Source organism: Aquila chrysaetos, chromosome 9 (assembly GCF_900496995.4).
Source record: "Aquila chrysaetos chrysaetos chromosome 9, bAquChr1.4, whole genome shotgun sequence".
Taxonomy (NCBI): Eukaryota; Metazoa; Chordata; class Aves; order Accipitriformes; family Accipitridae; genus Aquila; species Aquila chrysaetos.
The window spans coordinates 11,776,460-11,800,237 of NC_044012.1; the positions used below are offsets into that span (position 1 = coordinate 11,776,460).

The window sequence follows — 23,778 nt, forward strand, 5'->3', positions numbered from 1 at the left end:
TCTGGTTTGATTAATATTTACTATTTTCATCAAGTGTAGCTATTTTTCCTTTTGTTGTACCTATAGACTATATTAATTTTATGCTAATCTAGAAAAAAATAATTTGATTAAAAATATAAAAATATAGTTGCTAGAATGAACAATAATTTTGCTCTAATTGAATATGTGTTCTGTTATTACTGGTTAATTCAGGCTATGAGGTTGCCTAGTGTCAGAAATGTGTAAGCCTTTTAACCAAAGCAGAGGTCGCTAAGCATTAATAGCGTGTTTGCTGTAACAAATTTTAGCTTTCCTATAAGTGCTGTGTTATGGTCTGCCTCTTAATTTTATGCTCTCTATAGTGTATGTGAAATGTCTTTTTAATTGTCACCTGTAAATGAGTTTTATCTGTCATAGTTTTAGCTTAGCATTCCCAGCGTGGTCTGAAAAAACCTGAGAGCGTGAAGTTGCTTTGGCTGCTGTTGGACTGATTTGACTAGGGTGTTTGTCTCTTTAAAGAAAACAAGCAGGGTAAAACCTAGTATTTTTTTTTAATAGCTGTTGATTTAATATAGGTCATTTATAAATGCCATTAGTGTAATCCACTTTTTATGGTGGTCTTTGTTAATACAGATACACAAAAAGTATGATAGAAATACTCTTGATGGATGTTGCTTACCTTGGATGGATTTCAGTAGCAAAATCTTTCTCCTTGCTCTTGATGTGGGGCACTGAGTTGTATGGGTCAAAATACAACTTTAGAGGGAGTCTGCCTGGCTTTTAAACCACTGTATGGCTCAGAGGGAAGGTACAGTTAGTCTCCAACGCACCCTTTCTGTATCCCCCCAAACCAGATGTAATTCCCAGTCCCTGTATTCGGGGCAGCGTGGGCTCTTCTCTTGTGTCTGTTCAGAGAACCACTTGTTACCCCATGGTGGAGGCAAAGTCTTGCGGAGCCGGGGCCTCAGGAGGAGTCCTTCTAGTGTCGTACTGTTCCACATCTAGGCTGAGCCGATCTAGGTCTTTAAGGCAAGAATATTTCTGATTTCAGTTGTACATTGCGGTACTGTACTTTCGACTTGAGGTGCTGCCATGAAGAGTAGGTATTTCTTCTGAATAGGGAACAAATGTTCTTACTGGCAAAATAGCATGCTTGGCTAGGGAATGGGCAGCCTCCTTTTCCGAAATACTAGTTGCTGCCTTCATTACTGTGCACTTGGCTTGAACATTTGGACCTGTACATGGAAAGGCTAGCAACTGTCTGGTCTGGTTTTTTGCATTCAGTTGTCATCTTCTGTGGAGTACTCTGAAATTCCTGTCTGGTGGATTCCGTTTGAGAACTGATAATTTGGAGGTTGCTTGAACAACCCCAAGAACAACTATAGGATGTCTAAAAAAACTAAGTGAACCTGTACCATTGGACACTGGCACAGTTTTCATCATGGAAAAAAATTGGAAGGGTTAGCCTTTTACTTACATGGACGCGTGTGTGTGTGTGAATGCGCACATACATACCTAAGAAAACTTGACAGTATTTACAGTAAAAATCAATAAGTAAGGTCTGACGCTTCACCTACTCCTGTGATCTCCGGTGGTTGTCCAGACTGGGGAACACAGGTCAGAGTGTCCAAAAACAGCTGCTGAAAGCTAAGGCTCTTAAGCCCAAGTGTTAGCACCTAAGAATGGTGGCCGGTGTTAGAAGTATCAAACTTCTACAATTCACTTTCAGTAGGTACCTTCCACTTCCCAGTAGACATCTAGAAATGGACTGGCTTAGTTAACTGCAAAATTTTAGTAACTTTAAAATGTAGCTGTGGTGTTGTTATCCTGTGCTGGTATCTCACATTCTGGTGAGAAGCTAATGAGGTTTGCTGTCCTCAGTTTGATTGGGAAGTACTCAGCTGCCAATACAGGTTTCTCCTTGCACGCTCCCTTCTCTTCCCTGCAGCTCTGACATCCTTGCTCCATGTTTGAGCAAGTCAGCCGGAGCCGTGAATGCCCCAGCTACTGCCTTTCCAATGGGGAGGCTTCTAACGGATGGAAACTGGCCAAAATTTGGGGTTTGCTGCCATCTCTGTTTGGTTGACTTTTCAGCAAAGAATTGTCTCTGCTAAAGAGAGTACTCTTGCTTATTAAATATGCCAATTAAAAATGGATAATAATTAGGATAATAAAGCCAGAAAAAAAATCGCCCATTCAGCAAAAAGACAAGTCAAACAGGTAACCCTTTTGTCAGAACTTCACCTGAGACTTTTCCTGATCTCTGGCATATTGCCTGTGTGGGTCTAGCAGAGATGTTAAGTAGGCAGTACTGACACTTTACCTTCTGCATCTTGTGAAGCCTCCGTTGCTGCTGCCTCCTTCTCCTAACCCAGCAATGCTAGCTTGGTGTTCCCAATTCTTTATTTATGTGCCGCAATTCTGTATTAGAGACATCCCTCTGCTTAGTAGAAACACTGGGAGATGGCACGCGGGCGAATTTAGCTGTGAACAAGCCAATCAAAAGTTCTTTGGCTCGTTGCTCTGGCAAACAACATTTTTAATAAGGCATTAATGCGAACTGCATGGGGGTGGAAGAGGGGTTATATTTGATCATGGAAACTGTTTTTTTTAGTGCAGAAGTTTAAGGCTGTTGTCTTAGGTTTCTCCAAGTGATAAATACTGTAAGCAAGGGACTCCTCCTTAACCTGTGTGTGAAAATAGCACGTAAAATCTTACTAGAATACGTGGGTGTTTACTGAACCAACTCTTACGTGCAGCTTATTTGGTGAATTCAGTGAGACTGAGATTTCATATCCTGTGAGGTAAATGGATCTGAAGTTCTTCTGTTTGGATCAAATCATTGTGAGAGAGGACACTCCCACACACTGTTGTTGGTTGAGGAAACCATTTTTTCTGGGCAGTGGGGATGGAGCAGCAGAGCAGAGGCACACCTTCCCTGTGATGGTGAGGCAGAACAGGGCACACCCGCCTACTGCTGCTCATCTCTGCATCACGCTGCTGCCCTGCTTCTGGGAGCCCGTGTCTCTGTGTCTCTTGCAGTGGGAGAAAACCCTGGGCAGTGCAGGGCACGAGCACCTGGAGAAGGCTTTTTTGTTTGGCTCTCTTTTGTTTTATCCAGCCAGCTCAAACTTCTGTATATTTTTTGCTACAGCCACTGAAGTCTGTAGCTGGCATTGTAGAGGTACAGGTATGCAATCCTCTCTCCTTCAAAATTCAATGTAGATAGATTGGGGTTTTTTTCACCCTCTTCCTATCTGAGCAAAGCTTAGTGGCATATCTTGTCATCTTCTGTGAGAAAAGGTTAAGACAAGCCTCCCATTATCTATAATGGTCTGGGAAAGCCTTAAGTGAGACAGTGCTGCAAGAGAAGCAAAGATGGGAAAGTCATGGAGAAGGTGGACAAGATAGAAAGACATGGTTGAGGACAAATAAAAAATATGGGGCCACGTGGTTATGTAAATCGCAGCTAGATGAATAGTCATGTAGCCATTTCGTGTCTCTTGTAATTGCATTACCTGTGTGGGCTACAGGATCTTCTTTTGAACAGCAGGCTTAAACAAAAACTTGGTATTTTCTTGTGAGTATCCAGAACCACATTTCCTACACAAAAAATATTCTCTAGCATTTTTCTAAGGTTACTCTTGACTCCAGGGGTGCTGACAACAAAAAGCTGGCCTTAAATCAGCGAGCCAAGCCTGGCTTCAAGACAGAGCCGGTACAAGCTCTCTCTGTACCATGTCAGATGGAAGCTGGTCACAGCAGGGCACCTCTTAAGAAAAAAAACTTTCATGAGCATGGTAGGACTTTACACTATACTGTTCCAGTTCTTTTGGGGGGTTTGTGATGTTATCTTGCTTGGTGTTGCTTTTTTAATTGATAACTCTTGGCTAGTCAGGATGCAAGTGGATGAAAAAGTGTGTTTCACTTAACTCTCCGTTTTCTTACTTGTGATATCATTTACTATAATTCATTCTTGTGGTCTGCTATTAAACCACCCTATTTCCAAATCAGTCGGCATGTTTCCAAAGATGTAACTCATAGAAGTGCTGATACCTAGTTCCCTTAAGCTTAAAATTGCCTTAGAAGTGTTTAACCAAACAAATGGTTGGATTTTTTTAGTGCATGAATACTTAAAGATTTAATTGCTGCATGAAGTAAAGCATAGAGCGCTCTCTGTGAACTCAGAGCAGAGTACGGCAAGATCACACAGAATGAAATCTCCAGCTGGGCATGACTTGCTCTTATTGCAGTAAGAGGAGGAAAAGGTTGTGTGTACCTTTATTGCTGCTGTCCTAGGACTGGGCTGGCACCAGTTCATTTGCGTGGCTGCTCATAGGTATGTTGGTTAATAATGGCTCAAAACCCTAAAACCTCAGTAAACATCGCTGAGTATAAGTGCATCAGTATTCATACCTGTTTACCTTTCACCTCTGAGGCACAAGGAGTGCATGGTAAGATACGGTGATAGCAGTTTTCTAATTGCTAGTCTTGCAAACCCACTCAGGGGAAGGGAAAGTTTTGTCCTGAGAACAGAAGCTGGGGAGGACATGGGTTGCAGGCAGGTGACACTCAGTACAACCCCATGCTGGAGTGCATTGCACCAGGAGGAGATCCACTGGGTTTCACTGCAGTCATCGCTCTGCGTCCTTAACAACTGCAGAACAATAATTTGTTTTTATAACTATCGTGAGGAGATCCAGTTCTAAGTGTACAGACCGAGCAGATCTGTAGAGCAGGAAGGCAACGGCTTTACGTGTTAGCTCGTGGGAGTAGCTGTAGGCTTCCTGAGAAATGCCTGCGAGAGCTTGTCTTTGGGTTGGGTTAGTGGTTGGATCATAACGATTCATACACATGGCTCAGATATCCCAAATAAAGTATTGCTTCCCATTGTGATATTAGCCATAATTTGCTTCATTGCCTGGCAGTTTCAAATTATTTGACAATAAAAGTGTCAGCAAGCCTATAAAAGTAAAACACATGCTTAGAGGAAGATGATGCTTTATTTTTAAAAAAATGGTATACAGTGACTTTATGAAGAAAAGAACCACGGCTCTTTATAGTCCACAGTTTTCAAATGTAAAGTGTTACACAAAGTGTTTTGTGGTGCTTCACAGTCAGAGGCTAAGAAAGCTAAAATTGATATCAAAATGCATATTATTTTTCTGGGCTTGAAAGCCAAAAATGTAACTATAAATTTGCATTTTGTGGTGCAAATATTCTCTGAAAGTAACACGGCCACATCGTACTCATCTGTATTGTTTCAGAGGGACGGGAAGGGAAAAGAGCTTTTGCGCATCGTGTCGTGTAGCATTTCAGTTACCATACTGACTTAGAAGCCTGTATTCACTTTAAAATCAACAGGACTTGAAATATTTTCTCCAAACTCCCGTCCTGGGTCCCTGCGCAGGGAGCAGAACCCCAGTTCAGTTGGACGCAGAAGGGCCGCTGCCAACAGCGCCGGGGACCTGCCAGGGAAAAGCTGAGAAGCTCCTGTAAGGAGTGGCACGTCCAGCCGATCCTTTCTCCAAGGCTGTGACATGAGACACTTGTTTTGGCTTCTTTTCAACTTGATACTGTTTTATGTACAAAATGATTTTAAGTTGTGGTGTCAGACCTTTTCCCTGTGAAAGGAATGACATGCTCTTAGTCATTTTTGAAGGTGACTTCTAAAACAGATGCAGAAGGCAACTTTTTTTTTTTTGATGCTGTTGGCTAACTTATTAATGATATGTAAGCAAGTCATTCTGTCAGTAGAGCAACTGACAGGTTATCTGATTTTTCTCATACTTTGCATTGTTCAGTTTTAGTTAATGCAGTATTTTGCAATATGTTTGGGAGGAAGAATTATATATATACACAGAACTGAAGCCTCCCTTAGGAAAGCTATGCCCATGCTTCCAAGAAGGAGTTTGGATTATTTTTGCTATGTGTCTTTTACTTGTGGTATAGCTTCTTATTCATGCTAGAAAACAAATTGAAAGATTAACATGGGATTTTTAGAGAGTGCTCAGGTCTTCTGACTCTTAAACCTCCTTTATACATCATGTACTTTTCACCCTAAAATGAAGCCAGGTAGGTGTTCATTGCTTTTGCTCCCAACAAAGTGATGCAAAGCAAGATGAGCTTCTCTCTTGGAAGGTTTTGAAAGAGATTGAGCTATGCAATAAAAGACTTCACCAGCATCAAGCTAAATCGGTGAGAACTTTGACATACAGCCACGTGCTTCTCTCTGATCACTGACGCTCCTCTGGCCACCTTCCTGTTCAAGACTGCTCGGAAACCTGACAGCCTCAGACACATCATCTCTGCATTCATTGAGATCAGCAACTAACAATTGCATCCCTGCTGAAAAAGGAGTGGGGAAAGGGTTGTTCTGGAATTAAATTTTTCTTCATTTAACAGAAAACTGAATTCACAATTAAGTTTTGTAATGGACAACATACACAGTCTGCTAGATGTGTAGCCCTTAATTTATCTTATGTAAAAGGGAAATATAATAAAGTTTGGAGATATTTTGTTATATTATTGCATATGTTACTCTACATTAAACAGTTCTTAAAAGGTAAGCTATAGATCAAGATGCCTGTAAGGCCTATTTTCATTTGTGCGTGTAATTTGTTTAGATTGCTGCTACATTGGTAACAGTCCAAATAACATTAAGTAGTTGTTCTGTACGTGACCCTTGTAAGACTGCATTATCAGACAGGTAATTTTGTACATGCAATTGAGAACGTACTAAAATACGTTAATAATATCTCTTTTACTAGCAGTTTCCTAGCAGTTACCATCTAATTTCAGGGTAAAATAAATTTATTTCTTTGTAAGGAACCAGGATTTAAGGAACCTGCTTTTAGAAACTTTTTCCAGTTAGTCAACAGAAGATAGTAGCTCACATGCATTTTATTTGACTTAAATGTGCTTCACCACTTATTTTGCCTGGCAAGCAAAGATACGAAACTGGGATCTTCTCAAGCTCCCATTATTTCCTCAGGATAACTACAACATCTGGGCTATTTCCATGTCTTGGGCAACATTTTAACTAATGGATGTGTTCCCAACTGAAGTTAAATGGAAGAGAATTCCCAATAAGAGCCAAAATATCTCCCAAATGTACAGTTTGGTTTGGATGCTTTTTCACTGAAGCATACAGGCTGGCTTGTGTGTTGTGCTCTGAGGTGGAATTTGAAAGATCATCTTCCCTCATGTCTCCTCTTGTCTGGAAGCCAAGAAACCTGAACAAATGGTGCTTCCTAGCTTGTGAGCCTTGTTTTGGTGTTCCATCAGCTTTGTGATTTTTTTTTTTTTTTTCCATTACTTGGTGCTCCAGTAACTCAAAAAACTATTTAACAACTACAGAGTGATGAGTGGGTTTGAGAAAATGCTGATAATTGCAAGGTTAAAGACATAGCTAAAATTTTGCCTGTGGTAAGTCTGGAATAACTATTTTTCAGGTAAAATATAGAAAGCATAGCAACTTAGTAGACATGGGCAGGGAGTTTGAGGTTGTTGGTCACGGGTTTACTGTCACCATGCTGAATGGACACTTACAGTTGTAAATGCAGCAGAGTTAGGCCACAAAACTGCTGCAAATCCCACAAAGCACCATGAAACTTGATTTGTGATTTTGGAAGGGTTTGGTCTGGGATAGATTGAAAGATTTGTAACTAATCTGAAATCTTTATCTTGTTGGCAAGCTAGAGAACATAGCAGCTGCTTACATGATTCTTAGTTGCTGCAACTAGTTTTCTGTATCCTTAGATTTTCTGTGTGTATCATTATAGTTATTTTTAGAAGTGAGTCTAACCATAAAATCAAAACTTAGGCAGTGTTGATGGTGTTTCTGATTTTGAGGTTTGGCTAGGCTGGTTTACAGTTGCTATGTTGGTGTCAAATCGTGGGGTTTTTTACCCTGTGGGTCTGACATTTGCTGTCTATTGTGTATCTTTTTCCAATTAGCAACTTTCCATTTTAACATACCGTATTTCATATTTAAGTGAATGTATATAGTGTTTGTATTAGCTCTGCGTGTACATGAATAACTTTGCAGTTCTCTCTGTAGCATTCTCCTAAGGAGTCTGCTCCTGTCGCTTTAAGCTTTGTGCAGTTCCGCAGCTGTAAACCATTGAGTTTGTTCCTGAAGTTCCAGTCCTGCAAGTCTCTCTGCAGGTGAACCTTGCCCAGTTTGGGGAGGCTGGCGATGACTTCAGCAGGGCTTGCACTCAGTGCAAAGATTTGTTCACGGAGGAAATTGTAGGGTGGATTTTAAAATTTCTTGGAGTAAATCTTCATGAGTATGTGTCTGTGTATGCAATGCAGCAAGAAGAGCCCCAACCCTGCTGAAATATTATTTAGCTTTATCATGGTTGCCTTTGTTTATTTATTGTCCGTTGCTTTCAGTGGCAGTTATGTTGGAAATGGTGAACATTTACAGCTGAGTGCTGTAGCACTTTTTGTGGTAGCTTATACTTATCTTTACCTAGTCACGTATGCTGGTTGAGGACAGAGCTATGCTGCAAAGTTCTCTTAATTACTTTGGTAATTAGGACTCAGTGGCAGAGAGGGTGCCCCAGTGGAGTGTCCTTCCCTCTGCTTGTGTTGTCTGGCTGACCCTACTGGGAAGCAGAAGCCAGAGGAAGAAAACTTCAAGGTTTTCAAACACAGTGAAGGAAAACTATATTTCTTATGATGATAAGAGTCTCATACAGTTGTTTGAGGTGGTTGGAAGAAGACTTAAATTAGCAGATTTCAACTCTGATTCATTACCTAAGAAATCAGGAGTTCACACAAATACTATGTGTCAAGACCAAAGTCTTACATGTAAAATGTGCCTTCTTGTAATCAATATATGATGAACTAGGGGGGTTATTTGCTCAAGTATTGTTTGGTCCAAATGGTTATTTTGTTATTTGCTGATTTTTGAGCCTGCTGAAACCAGTGCAGTGCCTTATCAGGTAGGCTCAAGAAGCATAGTATTGCAAATGTCTAACCTGGTTCTCACAAGGGTGCGGAGACCCACTTGCTAGTCTTGTAGATTGATTTCTGGCAGCTGAGCAATCAGTGGTGAATCATTGATTCAACTACAGAAGAAATATGTTTCTGAAGGGGTAGACCAGGCTTTTTGTCCCCATAAAAGACAGCACTTTATGTTGGGGTTTTTTTCTTTTATCTCTGATGCAGAAAACTGTACTAAATGTTCTTCTCTGGTTGGATCTTCCCATAATCCTTGTTTCTTTAATCTGTGTTAGGCAAGTTTGTCTTCAAGGAAAGTTTATATTGTGAGCAGTGGCAGTCAGCCTTTATTGGGGACGTTTTATTTAAACCATCAGATGCGTTTTGACACTTAGATGCAAAAGGCCATAATTTAATTAACGTTTCTCTGTTAAGTTTTGAGGTTAGACCCTTTATGTGATGCTAGCATTTCTCAGGAAAGAAAAAAAGGACATGTTTTTTCTTCTGAGAAGAGGTCCTAGAAACTGGAACTGAAGAGCTTGAAGTGGATTCCTTATGTACTTTTTATCTTCCTTCATGTGTTCTCTCAGTGTTTCCATCCAGGACTAGAGCAGTCCATAAGGGTGTCAATTTAAGCCATATGTAATGCAGATACCCTTCTGCTAGGAGATTCCGAGGGACTGTTGTCTCCTTTTACTTAGGAACAGCATTCAAATAGTGATTATATGGCCAACTACCAAAATGCAGACGGCTTTTAAGTGCAGAGCAAGAGAAATGTCCTGTTCTACTATTTCTTTAGAACTAAATTTTCACTTCTTCCCCCTCTGTTTCCTTTTTAGCCTGTTTGATATGGGAGGAGAGTATTACTGCTATGGCTCTGACATCACCTGCACCTTCCCTGCAAATGGAAAGTTCACTCCTGACCAGAGGGCTATCTATGAAGCAGTGCTGAAGTCATCGCGGGCTGTAATGAAAGCAGTCAAGCCAGGTAAAAGATGGGTACATGTCAGCAGGAATTGACGAGCTTGATGGCTGCATTCAGGCTGTCAAGACAATTATGTTTGGATTTTAGAAAGTGCTGGAAAGGAACAAGATGACAAAATTAATTTCCATGTTTAAACAGCTCCTGATGGAGGATAGAGGTAGGACACACAACACTTTCCATACAACACTTTTAAAGAAATAGCACATAAACAGTTACTAATAAGATTAAAAAGGTATTTTAATCTTCCACTTTTTTAAAATTCCTTTAATCTAGTGGTGACAGTTGTTACTCTGGTGTGTGTTTACATTGGCAGCCATCTTGTCAGGAAGCTTATGCCAAAGACTGAAGTCAGAGTTTGAGTGAACATGTGTGTTGTGCTTCGGTTTGTTTCAAGCATTTTCTGTATTTTACGTGTAAGCTCAATAGAAATCTTCTGTTGAAAAAGAGGATGGAGTGTGCATCTTTGGGAGAGATACTCAATTAGCCTTAAAAAGCTTTAGAAAGCACTGGCTATTGGGTACTTCACTGTGTGCCTTTAAATTGCAGGCAAGCTAATTCATCAAGTATACATTTTCATAGTTGAAGCAACTGCCTGGCTTGATGAAAATCTTATTTTTCTCTGATTCTGCTTTCAGGGCAGCAAATAAATGCTTTTAGAGCTAACTGCTGCTGTGATTTTGAGTCTTTCACTGGTGAAGGTACTTGAGCATTTCTCAGTATTACTAATAGAACAGCTTTGAGAAAAATGTACTTAATGCACAAAGCACACTTATCCTTTAAATTTACCATATTAGCTTTCAATCATTGGGCCTTGAGTGCATGGGCTTTATGGATTGCCAATCAGAACATACGTAATTTTCCTGTTATACAAGCTGGCAGCAGCACTGTTCATTTGAGGAGCTTGGAAGGAAGCAATAACACTTGAAGCTTATCTGCAAAACGAGACTAGATATTTTGCCATTTTAATAAGAAAATGCATTCTCCATCATCTGCTGTTTCTCCCCTGAAGAATCTTGTTCCTGTTCCTCTTCATAGTTTGCTTTGCATTTCAGTGCTGCCTTTAACTTCACGTAACATTTTTGGCAGTATTTCATGCTAATAACTTGTGGACTGTCTTCAGAACTTGAGACCTAATATGATGCTGTACTCAGGATGGTGTAGAGAATTCCTTAGTTTACTTAACACTTTATTTACAGTGTCAGAAAATAAGGACATACCAAGTTAAGTATTTCTTTAAAGTAGTTGCAAGAATCCTTTACTAACCTTGGGAGTTTGAGATTCATAGACAGAGAAATGATTCTTAAAGTCTGGCAGAAGATGGGACTGAACTTTCTGTTCTCACTATGCTTTAGTTGTCTTGCCTGTTTAGAAGAATGGTGCAAATGCATTTATGCTGTTTATGAGACTAGTAATCATGAATTTTCTGGCTACAGAAAGCAGGTTAAACACATGTTCTATGGACTGGTTCATTGGTTTGGTTAATTTGGTACCTCTGTGCAGTGAAATGCAACCTGGACCTTTCACACTCTGTTGAATTACAGATCTGGGTAGAGTCCTTCAATGCGCAAAAATTTTCACCATCTGGAAAAGTTTGCTTTTTAGGTCCGTATGGCTGGTACCCTAGTTCTTTTGCACCTTTTAACCCATCTGTCCACTGATGCAAAAAATCTGACAATATTATATTTTCCTCTGATGAGCTCTCAAAAACACACCAAAGGCCAAAGACTGTTTACTAGTGAAATTGGTATGAAACACTTAAAATAGGTAGTTGGCAGAAAAGTACTTACAATGTCTGAAATGAATTTACAGTGTTCTAAAGACAGTTCAAACTGAAATGAGTTGGATTAGAGAGACATCCTCTTTTGTATACAACTTTAAATAATTTTAAAAATCAGATGTTATTCAAATAGTTACTTAGTTCTTTTGTTTTCTTACTAAAGGGAACATAGGAGATAAGACATTTCTGTAAAAGGCTTTCATAAATGCTTTGAAAGAAATGTATCTGCTTTGTACCTTCCACCAAATTCCTTTAAAATGTTTTGTGAAGCTGTTTTAATTGAACACCGAGACAGACAGACAAACTGCCATGTCATGTACTGTTGGATGGCTAGTTGAAAGTGGCATTGGATCTCCTGGAAGGCTAATATTCTGCTGTAGAAAAAGAAGTAGAAACACTGACCTTCATAGCATGGTTAGTGTCACATACTTCTGAGGCTGCTGAGAAACCCCAGAGCCCCTCAAAGGGGTTGATGCAAACTGAATGTATTGTTACTGCTGCCCAGAGAAAGCTGTTTCTGTGGGAGAGGCTGCAGCCTCCTTCGTCTCGTTGAACAAACCTAATTTGTTAGCTCATTGACTAAAGCACCAGGATCCACTCCTGGGGGAGCCGGGTACTGTCACAGAGGGGAGCAGGAAGGGATGATGTGAATTCAGCTCTCAAGTGTCTCTTCTCCCTGTCTGACGGAAAGTTAATACTTTAGATCTCCGAAAAAGGAGGCAGAAAAGCTTGTGGGTTTAGAGGCACTAAATGTAAAACCCAGCCCCATCATGTTTTAGTCAGATTTTCTGAATTATGGAGCCCTTGTTCATTTTGCTATTATTTTTGTTTGTCTTCATTTCCCAGGGTTCCTAAGATCAAAGACAGTCAAGTGACTTGGCTCACATGGCAGTAACCATTCATGGGGCAGGCTGCGTAGAAGGAGTGTACGCAGCAGAGTCAGCAACTGTAGAAAATAGCATTTCTCTCCAGCTGCAGAATTGGGGCCTTAATTATGCCTTGTGGCAAAGGGTCACAGGGGACATCTAGTTGTTGTCTTCAGAAGGTTAATGATTCCCAGAGTCTTTCTCATTGCAAGATAGGGAGCAAGTACTTTAGGGAGAGTCACTAACCAAATACTGGGTTACATAACTGTGTTTATGGAAGGACACACATTTGCTAGCAACCTTAAAACATTTTATATAGATGTGTGTAGTTCAGAGATTTGCATTTCTTTTTTCAGTTTGGTTCTCATATGAACCTAATTGACTCTCAAGTAAAGTTACTTTCTGAGATAATAGACCTCCTAATACATTTTGTTTATAGTTCTATATACAAACGGTTGTCATAATTTTTAAAATACTCCAAAACATTGTATTTTATTGTAGAAAAGCATTCATATGACTACATCCTGTGCATGGTCCAAACATGCAAACAGCTGAAATCACATGTATGGGTCTCCCTACCTTCCAACTGAAAGAACAGAATTCCTTCTGTGTGCCAAATAATATATTCTGAAAGTTAAGAAACACTCTCTGTGGGATTATAGCCCAAATTCAGTGCAGTCATCACAACTCCTGCCACAAACCAAATCTGCTTAAAATAAAAGGGGAGAAAGACATATTCAGTCTTGCATAAGCAGCAATTTTGAAACTACTGAACATGGATCTCCTATGAAGACAGCGATGCTTGTCGCTGAAGTGAAAGAGTCAAAAAGGCATGCTTGTGTGGCAGTGGGATAATTGTCTCTTTCCTACAAAGTCAGGCTCATGATCCAAAATGTCAGAGAGGAATGTTGCATTTCTACTTAGGGGATATTCTTAATGCGGTCAAGTCCATCTGGGTTAAATTTATTCTTCCACAGAACTAAAATACAGGGGCGGATGTGCAGAATATTGACACTTCCATTCACTTCGGTGGCTGAGGCATAATCTACTTCTTACTCAGAACAGTCATTTGAGAAGCAATTTGTCTTTACATAGATATTCTACTTAAAAAGAATTGTTAAAAAAGAGTGAACTTGTAAAGCCAAGTATCCCAGACTTAGAGTATTCCAGAAGTTAGTGTGCTAATTTGTCTCACTTCTGCATTGTTTCTTAATCTCATTAGATTTACTGAATTGGTTGAGGCACATTAGGTGCACTCCTGGAGCACATCTCCCCGTTTACTTTCATCTGAAATGAATTCAGCTCATGCACTTCAAAACTCCACTGCGTAAACCAAAACACAGTAAGTGGGGACAACTGAGAGATTTCACCTCCAAGGATGATTGGAATTAAAATCTTGTAGATACATCCATTGTTTCTCTGTCTGCTATCTTCACGCAATGCATGTAACAGAAAGAGCTGAGCTAAAGAGCAGCTATTCAGTAATTTATTTTAACCTTTTGTTCCATGCATGGCCCAAAGCTGTTTATTGCCTACTGTTCAAAACCTGCTCTGAATCCAGAATTATCAACGTCCTCACCAGTTTTTCTCTGAGTGCTCATCATAACAGTACACAGGTGCTTGGCAGGCAGTAAGTTCACTTGCACTTCATCTTAGTGATGTGAAAGTGTGCAGCAGTTCCCCTTCTGTATGCAGTGGCAGGCAGGCTGGAGAAGCTAGTGTAAAAGCTATTGACTCATTTGGGATTCCAAGATCAAGATTGAATTTCATCAGACTTGAGATTTTTTTTTTAAGGGATTTGAACATTGCTCTTGCTCAAATCCCAGCTGTTTTGACCTCTGTTACAGCTGTGAGTGCCCAGCCTTTCTGCAAATCAGACTCCAGGTTGTCAAGCCAGACACTGGTAAAATGAAAGAAAATGATTAATGAACAAATGTAAAATAAATAAATAAAAATTAAAAATTGTGTTTGAAGCAAGTTGCCTAGCATCCTGCTGCGAGTCTGAGGCAAGAATGGTTGCTAATTCCCAGTGGCAACGTTCAGGTGCATTTGCCATGCTTGCTTTTTTTGTGAAGTCTCTTGTTTCTCTTCCTGCACACCTCCAGCTTTTTCGTCAGATGGGAGAGGAGTCATATGAGGAACAGGTATTCTCAGTGGTCTAGCAGGAGCTGTGCTTGCCTTGAAGCTAGAGTCTTCTGGAAATAAGGTAGCCCTAGAACTAAATGAACTTGAGGCTTCCTGTGGATTTGCATCATGTGGTTGGTAGGAAGCTTTGGTTGGTCTGGTGGAAGCTTTTCCACTGGGCTTGAGGTACTTCTGAAGCTCTCCTCCATGTGAATTCTCCTGTCTGTAGTAATGCATGAATGGATATCACAGTTTTGCTTGCATCAGGTCTTCTGTCTTTTAGCCAGCTGCCTATATTACAAAAGGTAGCACTGCGTATATTCCTCTGGTGAGTGTCATTGAAAATCTCCAAAAAGTTTTAAAAGTTTTATTGTAGGACTGAAAAAGGCAGCAGCATCAAAAAGGCCTTGCTACTATTGAAATCCCATCTCAAGGAGTAGGTGGTCATTTAACCGAAGGACTGGACCCTGTAACACGTCAGCACCGAGGGTCCCAGCAAAGCTCTCACAGACAGCATCAACTGATAATGCCCAAGTCTGGAGTCCTTGATGCTGTAATCGTAAAAATACTGCTCTTAGTGTAGCTCTCCCTCACCCCTGTAATTGCCCAGGCTTAAAAAAGCAAACTGTGGTGGAAAAAGAAAGTATTGTGTAGCACAACATCAGTAGGCATAAGGCTATATAGTGTAATGGTTAATGGCAGGGTGTGAGGTCTCAACTCTGATGTCTGCAGTACCTCCAATGGACAACCGTCATGGTAGCAGTTGAAAGTCTGAACTGCAGGGGTAGATTAGACCCTTTTTTGAGCAAGTTTGACAGGTCTGTTGATAGTGGAAAGATCTGAAGAACTTGAAAGGGTACACGTGCATTGTTCCCAAATCCTGTCTCACTCCATTCTTTATCCCAGTTGCGTAAGTTAGATCCAATGTCATTGTAATAGCTTTATTAACCATCATTTGTCATAAGTTACACCTGGGAGACCAGTATTGTTTGCTTTTTGTCATTAATATAAATCTATTTGAAGAAACATGTAAAATATTTGGTTTTGCTGAAAGTCCCTCTCTGAAACTTCTAGAAAACAACTTGTTGAAGGAACATGATCTAGCTTTGAAGTTAGCCCTACTCTGAGCCAGGGTTTGGACCAGATACCCTCCTGGCATCCCTGCTAACCTAAATCACTCCATGACTCCAAATGTGTTTTGAAATGTGCAAATGAAAATGTCAGTGATGTAAGAAAAAGAGATGTTGATGAGAATCAATGCCTGTGAGCTCAGCTCTAGCTCTTAACAGGGGAGGTAGTACTTTGCAAGCCAACAGATAGTGATGTGCTTCAGTTTCTGTGTGAAGCGCGTTCATACTTAACCCAGCTTTGAATATCACTTTGTGCTCGTATGGATGCTTTACTGTCAGTGATACATACGAGTCTGATAGTGTTCGGGAAGTTACTGTGGAGTAGCTTCTTTTTTATTCTTTAGCAAATAACTGTGTATTTACACCATGTCCAGCCTCTGATTTCTGCTGTTTATTTTTTGGTTTATTATCTTGAGCATTTAAAAAATATGAATAATTAGAGTTCTATAAATTTCATTCCTAGTTGATGAGGACAGTATGGTTTCTACATATAGAACGTTTCTATATACAGTTTCTATTTTGCGAAACGTTGAAGTTTCTCACATACATTAAATCTGCTACTGTGTTGAGAAGAAATAAAAAGGAAGCACGCTTATCTTTAAGCTTTGCAATTAAAGCTATTTTGGATTAATGCAGAAGATCATAAACAGAGTCTTTAAGATTAATGAGCTAAATATTGGAGCAATCACATACTTTCCATTTTCATCCCTTGCAATTGCACTCTGGGACGTCCGAACATTCCTCCCTGTCTTCTCTGTAGAGTAATGGAAAGTCACAGGAGAAGGGGAAGGAAGGGAGCTTGTTGTGCTTAACATTCCCGGTACTACTGCAAAACCTGTGTATGTTTAAAAAAAAGAGAAAAAAAATCCTTTTTCAATCTCTAAGCTTATACACATTAGTATTTGGAGGTAGAGGGAGAAAGAATTAAAACACCTCGATCAGTAAGGTCTATTGTCCTAAATTCCAGTTTAAAAAAAAAGATCTCTTTGTCTAGCAAACTGCTCCCAAGGAACAGTTGAGTAAGGCCAGGTTGGCAGCCAATCAATTCCCTATCTCTACATTTATATGATTTAAAAAGCTTGTATATCCAAAGTCCCCATTGAACCGAAATTGCATTCAGACATTAGCTGTGCAGCTGGGAATATTTGCTGATTGATGTTTGTTTGTTTCAATAAAATGAAAAATAAAAAACAGTTCCAAATATGCACAGAAGTTGTTGTTCACCAAGTCAGTTTATGTGCAGTGTGAAAGCTTTCCTCTTTGGGATGCTGACGTTACTATAGGGTCTCCCTATAGGATTTGTATCTCTCCATTTTTTCAAGTTGGAGCTCATGTTCAGGGATATTTGCATATCCCAGAGTCCTGCATTTTACTATCCAAGAGAGTGAGTATCGTGTTGCCTCTGGCTTTCAGGCTTTGCTTTTCTGATAAATGCTGTTGAGGAACATCTTGAAACAAATCTCCATCCCAGGACTAACATCTCTGATAATGGAAGATGGAGGTTTCTCCATATTAGGGCTGGAAGATTCCTTGCCGGTTTATAGCTTTCCCAGAACTCAAGTTTCACATAAAGACATGGGGTCTTTAAGTTCTTAAATCCTTTCTTCCAGGATCAAAGATCAGCCATTGCGGATTTCATTGATGCCAGGATTGCCGTATAATCTTTGACCAAGAAGTACAGTCAGGTACACTTCAAAACAAAGTACAGTCAAAAACATTTCAGGCAAAGAAGTAAACCCACGTGCCAAGCAAATAAAACATCCTTTAATTGATCATGAAGATATCAGCTGCTTCTTAGAGCCTACCAGGAATGGGTGCCCTTTTGCTGTAGGTGCTGAATAAATGCAAAGAAGTAAGTAGTTCCTAAAAGGCTAAGGTCTTTTGAGGTAAAGAGGCCGAGCGGAGAGGGTTGGAGCAAACAGGCAGTGAGCGCAGGCCAGCAGCTGTATGGCTTGGACCACGGAAAGTTCTCTGTAGCTGACGGTCCCTCCTCTGTCCCTGCTCCAGCTGCCTCACCAGGTCAAGTCTTGCATTTTGCAGTTGAGAGTAGGTGTCTGAAGGTGTTTCTGTCAAGTTAGCAGTAACCCTTCCACTCTCATTTCTTTCTCGTGTTCAGTAGATGTAGGGCCAAACTGTGGGAGGTGCAGAACCATTCAGAGAAAGGTATTAGACCCTTCTGTAGGTCTAACTCTGAGGCCTTCCTTTAAGGACCAGGAGAAAAGGTCCTTGGGAGTTCACTAGGATGAAGTGTGACAACTCCATGGTGTGCCACCTGCCACGCACAGCCTTAAAACCAGGCTCAGCATGTTAGTATTTAGGTTGCTGCTGCAGTCGTGCCTAGAGTTTGAGTGTTGGCCTCTCCTCTTTCTGGTTTCCCCTTAGTGGCAGAGGACCGAAGGAGGCCTTGTGTATTTGTGGGTGCAGGATGCTAAACAAAGGTAATCCCACCTGGTCTTGATCTGTGTCTTCTGGGCAGCTGGAACTGCACAAGTGTTGAGCTGCTGTGTGAAACCCTATGCCCGCTTTTTGTGCCTTTCTCCTGATTTCTTCAATTCTTGTTCATTGGTGTAGCTTCCTAACCACTTTGCAATGGAGGGGCCCGCCTCAGCTAGTTTCCCCATGTACATCCTTCCAAGGAATGTTGTCAGTTAGGACAAACCAAAGCAGCAGCTTTATTTTCCAGTGTTTTGCCTCCACCGTGTTTGCCTGCTGCTAAAGGATTCAAGTAGTAAAGCTCATGAAGGTAGATATAAGCCCAGGGACTTTAGAGGGTGAATGGTCTGTATTTTTGGACAGCAGAATGTAAACTTTGGATGGTGTGTATTCCTGAAAATATTTCAGTATCTAAATATTGAGGCATTGTTCTTTCAGTGAGACTGTCAGGAGGAAGTAGCTTCAGTGAACAAGTACTGGTTTCATAAATAACCTGTTTTATACAACAGAAAATGCTGTGATTTGAATTCAAAGTAGCAGTGTGATTCCCTGTTCTATGTTCTAATAACAAGTCTCTAACGAAAAAAGAATAGTGGAAAATTTAGCTCAAGTAGGATAGTACTAAGACCAGGGATTAGAATAACCCAAATAATTAAAGAACTGTTTAATTGGAAACTAATAGCTAGGGTATTTGACATAGCAGATCATATTACTGGCAGTTGTTTTTCTTACTAAGTTGAGCAGAGTTGTGCTTAGGAACATATGCAAAATCAAAATTTGCAACTACACAGATTACTACTTCGTTCTGTCCATGACAGTTCTGTAACTTCTTTAGAATTCAGATTTATTTTTGTTTGCTACTATTTTGAATACTGCTTTAGGGCAATTGTCACTGTATTCAACTAGGATTAAAATTTATTATACCTAAAGAAAATAATTGGAAATGTTATTAATATTTATTCCTTCCAAGTTAAGTACAAGGTTCTCATTCACGTGCAGCGGGCATTTTTTGCATGCAAGTCATTTGAGGTTTTTTTGGGTTTGTTTTTTTTTTATTTAGTTCAGAGTTGTACTTAGTAGAACACCATGTGGGCACGCTTGTCTGTTGTGCTGTATAAAAACAGTAGCTAATTTTGATGAATTTTTAGAAAGAAATTGGTCTGTAAACTGGACCTTTTGACAACAGCACAACAGGGAAGAGTGTGGGAGTACAGTCTATTTTACAGTTTGTATAATTTCAAAATGCCCATATGAATTATTCCCATTCAGATTGACATATTTTAGGCAAAGTGCTGCTGATCATTATTAATCTGCTGTAATATCTGAAGCAAAACAATTATTTTCAGAAATAAGACATTAATGACAGAAGTTGAAGATTTTATACCAATTCCTCTGAAGAACAACTGCTTTCGGGGCATGTTGTAACCAGTACTTGATATTCACAAATCCTGCTGAATGACACTGCAGTATTACTTTTTCCCCCCTTGCAGTTAAGAATGTGTTATTGTGTTAAAGACAGATTGCAAAGTAAATCTTGTCAATATATGTTTTAAAAAGCTATTTGTAGTCTGCTCTCTCCTCTACCGAATGGAGTTGGCTGTGGTTTTTGCTAGCATTAATGTTCATAAATGAGTTTCCTTTTGAATACTAGCTCTCTGAGATTGACCCAGAAAACATAGGATAGCTTTCTGTTCTAAGTTAATTCCAGTTTTGTCAGTATAAATGGTTAAAGCATCAGCCACCACTTAGGAAATAAAAGCTGAAGGAACTAAAGGATGCACAGACAATACTGAATCAAGTTGCAATCCTTGATTCTTGCAAGATATTATTAAATAAAAATGGTGTCATTGATTACTGGAGCTTTCGTTGTTGGACACGTAACTTAACCTTGCCCAGAATAGCAGTAACCTACGGCAAGAGGTGAAGGAAAAAGGCAGTATTTTCTGTCAAATTCAGCAGATCCTCCAGTCCCACTGTGCAAGCAGCAATCTGTTGAAATGCAAGATTTCAGACTGTGAGTCTGACTGCAAACCTTCTGGGAGCTGCTCTTCCCTGCTTGTGACTAACGCACAGGAGCTGACCCATGCATACAGTGACCACTGCAATGTTAGCAAGACTAAAATAAAGCTGAGTTATTTCCAAGTGTATAAAACCAGGCACTTTAAAACAGTTGGGCCTTTCTGCCCTGAAGTCCCTCTCGTGTGGAGGTCTCTGAGCAGCCCTTCTGGGGCAGTGTCTGCAGGAGCTGCCGTGGTTTGGGGGCAAAGCTGCAGCTTTCCAGCCCAACTGCGCACGTGGGTTTTTCTACTTTCAGTGGTTCTTCAAAGGTGCTGCTTGTACAAAGCAAATACATGTAGAAGTGTTTACAGACTTAGAGCCTAAATTGGCTGCAGGTTTTTAGCCTTTCTCTAGTGAATGGGTTTTGGTTTAAGGCTATTTTTTTAAAAAAATCCTTTTTTCCTAATTGTAGCAGGTTATAATATCGTAACATTGTACAATTCTGATTTTAACAGTGACCTTGGGGTGAGTAAGCTGCTTTTATGTGGTCTAATGTGCACTGGTGCACTGATTTTCTCCCAGTTCAGTACTCAGGAAATGCACTCATTATACATTGTAATTTGAGTTGAAGTACAAAGTTCGTTGAGTCCTTCGATCTTGACACTGCATCAGCTGTAGCTGTCAGTGTGCAAACCTGCTAGACATAGATTATGCTGTTTGCCCTGAATCTTATCTAAACAGAGTCTTTTCTAAGCTTCAAAGATTGATAAGTTTCCACACTGCAATCACTCCCTCCAAGCATTTCCCTCGTTCCCCCAATCTTTTTTCTCTTCTTTTGAACGTACGCCTATTTGGAAGGAACATGCAGTAAAATCCATAGCATCTGCTGGTGCTGCTCAATCCCAGTGCTGCATCTTTCCAAACATGGAAAAAATCCCTCCTCTTGCTCCACGTCTGCATCCGTTCGAATTGCTTTTCCTAAGGTTTCAGCATGGCAGACTTTATCTTGGTGTTGCCTCTGATGTGTTATAGATCAACATGTGCAGGATTTATAATGAGGAGCATGGGTTTACCACTTAAAACTTCCATCATAGTGATGCAAAAGAAATACCACAGTACAACTGAATAGCACAACGCTGTTCAGCCTTTTGAAGAAGAGGTCTGAATTTCGGAGGCGATGAGGAGTCATCCTGCTCCTGTCAGGCAGGTGCATCTTACTGGGGAATCAAGGGATGGTTTTTGAAGGAGTCCATCCTAGTTTGGAGCTGTGGCACTGGAACTCACAGCACAGAGCAGGCTGAAGTCTAGTTATCCCTGCCGTCAGTACTGCAGGTATTTGCAGGTATGACACAGCAGCAAATTCAATATAGCTGCCATCACCTTTTTAGCATGGGAAAGTTAACAGGCTCTTCTCTTCATACGGCACTCAGTTGGAGCCATGCAACTGCCGTAGAATATAGCCTAAAATTACATCCCTGAATTAGGCATCCATATAGCTATCTAATGCTGACTCTGTGAGTCTTACAGGTAGTTACCTACACAGTATATGAAGCTTTGAACAGCTTAACTGTTGCCCAGACATTGTCAATGTTTGAGTACAGCATTTTGGTTTCTCACTCTGATTCCTCGCCCCGTTGCAGAGTTGCCTTAACTGGTGCTGCAAGAAACCAAGCTCGAAAACTGAGCTACTACTGAGTATTTCATCTAGTGGGCCAAAAAGAAAGCGTGAAAATCAGAAATACAACAGATTCTTCTCTAGCACCCAAGTGAAGAGGAAAGAAATAATTGGTTTTAGTATTTAAATGATGTTTTGGTTTGGTTTTTTAAGCTGGGTTAGATTGGAATTTTTAAGGACCTATTGTTTTATGGCTGATATGGTCACTGCGTGTTGGCAGATTTTAGTCTGTTCCAGTGGGTTGCTGGCTGGACAGGGATTGCGTGTTATGTCTGCATTTCAGTGGCACTGCCAGAGGACATCAGGCCTTTTGCCCTTGTCTGTGGACACTCAGAAATGAAATGTAACTTAACCTTAGCACAATTTGGGGAGAAGTTACTACAACCTTGCCATACTCATTTTTTTAGTAAGATTGTGACATCTGTGCTGGCAAAAAACCCCCACCCTACAACAACAAAAAAACCCTGCTAAATCATTTGTGGTTTAATCATTGTCACATTACAACCACAAAGTACCCTAAGTAGCAGCCAAAAAAATCCTGTTAGGCCTTTTCAGAGCACTTTCTGACCAAAGTGGCTAAATACCACGCAGTAATTCTAAATTACTTTTGTATGCTGTTTCTACTTTATGTTCTCAAATAGCTTCTAATAAAACATCAGAAAATAATCACTGGAATGAAAATACCAGTGAGTTAACAGCAACTGAGGAACAGTTTATAGTATGATGTGTTATAACAACTGATCTTTTTAATGCTACTGTTTAAAAAGTTATGCTATGTTCGTTAAAAGGTAGAGATGCTTTTGATTTCTGGTTTCACTAGAAGCATTTCTTGGGGTTTTTTTTGGTTTGGGGTTGGTTTTCTTTTAACAAAAATCTTCCCTGTCAATGGTGTGATCAAAGAGGTCACAGATTAGTGAAGAGATCATTATATGATGATTCTGAGTCCCTAAAACATGGTGTTTCATCTGAAATTTGGTGGGTTTGGCAAACAGGTAATTAGAGAGGAAATATTTTCAAGGAAGTAAAACAATACTCATTTTATCTCTTTCTTTTCTGTCACAGTAGTATCTAAGAATATCAGATAACATTTAGGTTGGTGGGAGTAAATTTAAAAAAAACCCTTTTAGTAAACTTAATACATTAAGTTTGCCATTTTTACACACAATACCTCACACGTCTGCAGACCTCTGCTATGCTGTTTGCCTGGTATCTGAAAACTAATAGGCTCCATAGTTATATGTTGTTTAATTAATCCATGATCTGTCACATTTTGTTATCAGACATATGCACTGTCTGGTCGTTGCTGTGTAGTTCATTCACTCCGTATCTCAAGGGATCTCAAATGCTTTGGTTGCTGTAAAAGGTGCTTTTTGTCCTGGCCTCTCGCCCAAGCACATGCTGCATGGCAAGTAACGAATCGCAACCTAATGAGCCTTGGTAACTGAGCTTTCCTAGGGAGCCAATCGCTGGTTCGGTGACCTGTATTACCCAGTATCTCGTTTGGCAGAGAATTAAGAATGGAGCAGACACATCATCAGCAGATTTTCCTGAGTGCAGACTCATTTTGGTACAAGCTGTCAAAGTCCAAGGACCCTCCAATCTAGCTTTCTAAACCTCATCTGTCAGTGGACTATAATTGGTTTATAAATTGGCTTAAAGATAATAATGGAACTAACCTTTTTACACAAAAAGCATGTCTGCAACTGTGATAAACTTCACCAAAGCTTAAAAATAATAGTCCTGAATAATACACGAGTAAAACTTCTTAGTGGGTGATTGGTGGTGGGAGCTTAGTGCAGGCTGGTGTTGCAAAACAGTCAGCCATTGCAGTAACTCACATAACTGATGTTAGAGCCACT

General features: G+C 40.1%; 1 protein-coding gene across 2 annotated transcripts in view; it reads left to right on the forward strand.

The window, feature by feature from the left end:
* Positions 1-23,778, forward strand: part of PEPD (peptidase D) — a 177,272-nt gene that overhangs the window by 128,887 nt on the left and 24,607 nt on the right. For both annotated transcript variants that reach the window (XM_030024016.2, XM_030024015.2), the window contains exon 12: positions 9,771-9,919. In XM_030024016.2, the coding sequence (XP_029879876.1) occupies positions 9,771-9,919 (149 nt within the window). The remainder of the gene's footprint in view (positions 1-9,770; positions 9,920-23,778) is intronic.